This window comes from Nannospalax galili, unplaced genomic scaffold, assembly GCF_000622305.1.
Source record: "Nannospalax galili isolate Female #2095 unplaced genomic scaffold, S.galili_v1.0 scaffold186, whole genome shotgun sequence".
In the NCBI taxonomy this organism is placed as follows: Eukaryota; Metazoa; Chordata; class Mammalia; order Rodentia; family Spalacidae; genus Nannospalax; species Nannospalax galili.
The window spans coordinates 4,635,937-4,641,833 of record NW_008358774.1 but is presented as its reverse complement, the minus strand read 5'-3'; the positions used below and the strand labels follow the sequence as shown (position 1 = coordinate 4,641,833).

Here is a 5,897-nt window from a genome sequence, read left to right as displayed (position 1 = left end):
CTGTATGCCTATGATTCATAAGTTTGGTCTTTTTGTGGTGTCACACAATTCCTGCATATTCCATTCTTGTGATTTCTTAAATTTTTCAGAATCTTTGCTTGAGTGGTCTAGTTCGTCCACTTTATCTCCCAGTCTTGATACTGTTTTCCATTTCATTCATCCTATTGGTGAGGCTTTCTCCTGTCATTTCTAATTGGCGTACTGAGTGTTTCATTTCCTTCTTCATTTCAGCCTGAGTATTCTTGAATATTTTTTAAACTCTTTTCTGAATTCATTGAATTTTATCCCTATCTTCCTTCAGTTCTTTGATTTCTTTGTGTGTTCTTTAAATTCAATGCATTCTTTTATCATGTTTATAATTGTTCTTTTGAGCCCCACATCCTGTGTCATCTCTAGGGGATTCTCATTGTACTCCTCTAGAGGGCTTTTGGTATTTGGTGGCCATATGTTATTTTAGTTTGTCATATTATTTTTTCTCTGTGATTTTGACATGTGAATTTCTTTTGTAGTTTCTGATTCTTGTGTGAGACTCAAGCCTTCAAGTTTAGGCCTGCTTCTTTTTTGTGAACTTTATGTGTCTTTGTGGTTTACTTTTTGGCCATGAAAAGCTGGTTCATCTAGGCTTCCGGTTCTCTCTTTTGATTTTATATTGGAGTGGCCAGATTGCTTTTGTCTTCAGCAGATGCCACAGAGGCCCAAGTCAGATGAGGATCAGATGCTCTCAGGCTTTCTCCTAAGGTCTGGATCCCTTCAGGAAAGATTTTGCCTCAGGAATTTGGGGGTTGGACTGGCCTGGGAGCCAGGCTCATGAAAGATGCTTGTCTAGGGCAGCTGGTGGCCATGCCACCCAGAGATGCAAAGGAAGGTGGGTAGTAAAGCAGCCCCAAGGGCTCCTGGGGACTGCACCGGGGAGCTGGGTTGGTCTGGATGCCAAGGCTCAGGAAGAGGAAAGGTAAGCTCTGGGGTCCAGGAAAGAGGCTGGCAGGTTGTGCAGGCCCAGGGAAGTAGAGGGAGGTGAGGGCGGGGCCAGGTCCAGAGTGCTCCTGGGGACCAGAGAAGGAACTGAGTTGGTCTGGATGCAAAGGATCAGGAAGCAGTTGTGGTTCCCCAGGTGTCTGGAGTGCCAAGAGAAGGGAATGGGACAGGACCCAGGCTAGGTGGAGAGACCGGCAGGGGAGATGGGAGGGTGAATGAGGCTGGGGGAGTCTAGGTGCAGAGGGCAAGACTGACTTACCCCAGAGAGAGAGGCCTGCGGGATGGAGAGAGGGCTGCACATCATGCAGGCCCAGGGAAGCAGCTATTTATTGGTCTTTTTGAGATGGTGTCTCCCTGTAGCCCCAGCTGGCCTGGAGCTTTGCTATGTAGACCAGGCTGGCCTCAAACTCACAGAGATCTGCCTGCCTCTGCCTCCCAAGTGCTGGAATTAAAGGTGTGTGCCACAAAACCGGCTAATGTGTTATTTTATAAGCCTACTGAAAAAATACACACATACGTGAATGCGTATGTATAGCTGAAGATTATATAACAAAAATCACAGTGCCAGGCAAGGGAAACCTTCCTTCAAGTTGTTGGTCAGGGTAGTCCAAGAGACTCCCAAAATAATATAGGCTGTTGCCATAGCCGTTTATTGCCTCTCAGAGCTTGATGGTAAGACCTGATTACTAAAGATACCATATACTTTGAACACAAGACTTTGAGCAATTGAGCTAGAACTGACCTGGAAGCGTCCTCCCCAAAGACCAGCTCTCATAGTATCAGAAGGTGCTATGTAAGCTGCCAAGGAAGAAAACCAATCAATGATCCTACCCAGCTGTAAAGCCTATGAACCACAACAACGACTTACCTAGCAAATTATCTCTATTGATGTGACAGTGGCACTTTTACCTTGGGGGTAATCAACAGCTAATTAGATTTAAGGTCTGCTCAGTGGGAGGGAATTCATGGGTGGTACATAGCCAAGTACACATGACTGGAAAGGTCATGGACCCTAGAGAAAAACCTACCATTGTCATTTCCTAGACCAATGTAATTTCTTACTATATTCTAAATATGTATTTTTATATTCATGGACAAGTGTAGCACTCACCACTCATCAAAAAAGCTTCTTTTTGCAACAGATGGAGACTGTTACAACGTTCTGCTGGCCAAAATGCAGAGAATAAGGCCAGGTGTGGTGGTGCACACCTTTAGTCCCAGAACTTCGGAGCAGAGGCAGGCAGATCTCTGGGAGTTCAAGGCCAGCCTGGTCTACGTAGGGAGCTCCAGACCAGCCAGAGCAACAGAGTAAGACTCTGTCTCAAAAAGACCAAAACAAACAAACAAACAAACAAAAAACAAAAACAAAACAAAAAAACCAAATAACCCCCCACAAACCAAGCCAAAGGATAGTAACTTGATCCTATGTATATATGGTCTAAAAGAAGCACTTAGGCATGAGAATTTATGAGATAAACTGTGTCTTAATGCAGAGGGTACACTGTATTTCAGTATGAGATGATGCATCATTGAACTTATTCCTCACTTTCTTCACTTTCCACAAAGGATTCAAAAGATTATGACATATCCTTCAAGACAGGATATATTCTTTAAAAGATACAACCATAGGCTCAGCAGTTAAGAACACTGGTTACTCTTGCAGAAGACTGGGGTTTGAATCCTAGCACCCACATGGCAGCTAACAACTGTCCGTAACTCCAGTCCCAGGGAATCCAACAGCCTCTTCTGACCTCCGTGGGCATTGCATGACACGGTTGCACTTACCTATAGGCAGGCAATACACACATACACATAAAATTTAAAAAAAATTAAATTTTAAAAAAAGAAAAAAGTTTTAAAAAAAGAATTCATTAAAAAAGATACAACCATGTTGTTGTAGCAAGTGTCAAATGAGAAAATAAACAAAAAGAATATTTTATATACTAGAATGAAAAATAGAAAAGATGACATAGAAAAATAAGATGATTCCCATTTCATCAAAAATTTATGTGGATCAAGTCATGATACATGAATACCTCTATTATTTCTATGTAATAAAAAGGTCCCCGTGAATGTAGGAAATTTTTATTCATCCAACTAGGAGCTTAAGACCTCACCCTATCAATAACAGAGGCAGGCTCAAAAAATGTAATATTTGGTTCAAAATTATTTTCCCCAAATATGAGAGCTACATTAAGGAGATGGAAAATAGAGTGCTCTCCATTAGGATGCTTCCTGCAAACTCCTTAAGATGTAGTGTCTTTTGTTTGTTTTTTCAGACAGGGTCTCCCTGCAGCCCCAGTTGACCTGGAACTCACTATGTAGATAAGGCTGGCCCAGATCTCACAGAGATCCACCTGCTTCTGCTTCTCGAATGCTGGGATTAAAGACATGTGCCACCACACGTGGCTGTAATAGTGTCTTAATTATTCAAGGTAACTTTTTTCTTTCTTTCCTTATATTTTTACTTCCTTTGCTCTCTTATATCCCTCTGTTGACCCCAAGGAACACTCTGGATCCCAGCTTTCCTTTTATTGCTTGACTAGAAGACAGACTCTGCTTAATGTCACAGTTGAAGAAACAACCAGAAATTGTACTCAGTCATTTAGCTCACCACCACAAAATAAGAATTCTCTGGACTTTATCAAAATAGTATGTTGGCAATCTTTTTACTTTGTAGAGTAAATATAACACAACGGATAGCTTTAGAACAAGCTAACATCACTATGATCCAGGCATGTGCAACTGGTGCAGTTCAGTAGTACATAAACATCTCCAACAAACATACTATGGGCCAGAAACTTAAGTTATAAAATACAGTCAATGTTACAATTAATACAGAGAAAAAAAGCCATTGCTCTTAGAGTCTGCACACTTAAAAAAAACCCCACAACTTTATACAATGATCGAAATTATGCATTTCTACTTAGATGCTCAGGGCATGTTCCAAACACATAGAATCCTAAGATGTGGTCACATTGTGGTTTTGTTCCAGTGGTACACAATCACACAAAATGTTCTGTTTTGGGATAAACATTTGGCTGAAGTGCAGTAGCTACCGAGATAAAGATAGCTTTATAAAAATCTTTAGACTAAAATAATCCTCAACATTAGAATTCTAATTAGGATTATTTTGAAAGTCTTTATGAAGAGGCCTTAAGAATTGCAGAAATAGAAGCAGTTAGGAAATTTCAGTGTGTTTTGTTTTTTTTTTTTAACAGGAGTAAACAAATACTGGATTTAAAGTGCAGCTTTTTTCTCTTCTCCCTTTGATTCTCCCTCGCCTAAGATCAGTCTGTATTAATGTTCAGAATCTCGACCGAAGATTAGATTCAGTGGCGGTCAAGTGTGTTTGTCTCGAAAGTCACTGATGGCCTTCCACAGTATGCACAGCATCCCTCCCCTGTTTAAAGACAAAGAACAAGCTGATGAGAACTTTTCATTTGAAATAATGCCCTTGAAATATAAAAGTGGCTTCTTTCTTACTTTCAGCTGCTTCAATCAGAACATGAAGATCCCAGAGTTACCAGTCATTATGTATTCTTTTTATACAACATTTTTTTACCACCCCGTCACTCCTTTCCTTTTCACTACTAAAAGTATCAAGGCACCCAGACATCATTTCACATTTTCATCATTTTTGAAATGTGTATTTAGAGGGGGTATAAGCTATGGAACCACCTGGCCTATAGAAAAAACTATGACAAGAAATTGTATCAGATGATACTAGGTGTTCGGATGGCAAATCAATGTTGCATCTGTTGTTTTCTCATATAGCCCTGAACATTAGAGTATTTCTTCATAGCAGCCTTAGTGTATTTGCATGGGCTAGGTCTGCAGTATTACTTAAAAAAACCCTTCCAGTTGATTTCCACTTACTTAAACAGAAATACTAGTTATTATATCTCCCCTAATAGCTTGACCCATCTAACTCAGTTTACTCAAAGTGGCTGAAAACCAGAGAGCCCTTCCTGCAATGCAGCACTGGTTAAAGACCCTGCAGGGCAGGAACCCAGACTTCCTGTTTTTAACCCAAGGTTCTTTCCCTCTTGACAACCAAAAATAAAGAAGAAAATGGTACCTCAGTCTGAGGCATTTTAGATCATCACGTGTAACATAGTAGAGAACATCGACTAGTGTGTAATCCTCAGCCAGAAACTGTCGAGAAAGTAAAGTATTTACACAAGTAAGATGCATTAGGTACCTTTAATAAATAACATCCAGACATAACATAAAACATTGCTAATAACTAAAAAATGAATCTAAAAGGAAATCCAACCCAAACCAGAATCTTTTGGAATTATAGAGGAAAAGCCTTCTAGTTACATAATTAGAAAAAAATGCATCCATGTGATCCCAGTGCTAGAAAGTCAGAAGTGACACAGGTTAAAACTCATTTGTAAGCACACCTGCTGCTCACATGAATGTCTGTACTGAACAAGTTTAGTGATTCCTAGCTTTGTTTGCTCCCAAGTGGATAAGAAATATTTCTAGGATGTTACTGCTTATATTTGCTCTCCAAACTTTTTCAGTGCTAATAAGAGGGACCTTCCTATAATTCACTGCAGAGCCAGTCCTAGATGTAATTGAAACTTTTAACTTTAAAGCAAATAAAAATGGCAGTGAGTTAGTGGATTATTAATTATTCCTTGATTATCATATGAATCTAAGTTAGAGGGATAAATATTTTGGAGAACTTGATTGAGTGTATTATTTTCCATTTGCACGAGAGTAATTTAACTTAGCAGTGAGTTATAAAATGCAGATTTCTAAGGATACCCTAAATTTTACTTAGTAGTACAATATATTATTGAAAAAAAATTTATTTTTAGTTATTTTAAATATAAAACTAAAGACAATGTAACATTATTAAGAGGTCCTTTCTATAAAATAAAAATATTATATCTCTTTTTAAATTTTAC

At 39.2% G+C, this 5,897-nt stretch overlaps 1 protein-coding gene across 4 annotated transcripts in view; it reads right to left on the bottom strand.

Moving 5' to 3' along the window:
* Positions 1-3,627: 3,627 nt before the first annotated feature.
* Positions 3,628-5,897, bottom strand: part of Map3k5 (mitogen-activated protein kinase kinase kinase 5) — a 260,949-nt gene continuing 258,679 nt past the window's right edge. For all 4 annotated transcript variants that reach the window (XM_008822054.3, XM_029558127.1, XM_029558128.1 and 1 more), the window contains 2 exons: positions 5,057-5,133; positions 3,628-4,378 (listed from right to left, as the gene is read on the bottom strand). In XM_008822054.3, coding sequence (XP_008820276.1) covers positions 4,318-4,378; positions 5,057-5,133 — 138 coding nt within the window. In that variant the 3' untranslated portion in view covers positions 3,628-4,317. The remainder of the gene's footprint in view (positions 4,379-5,056; positions 5,134-5,897) is intronic.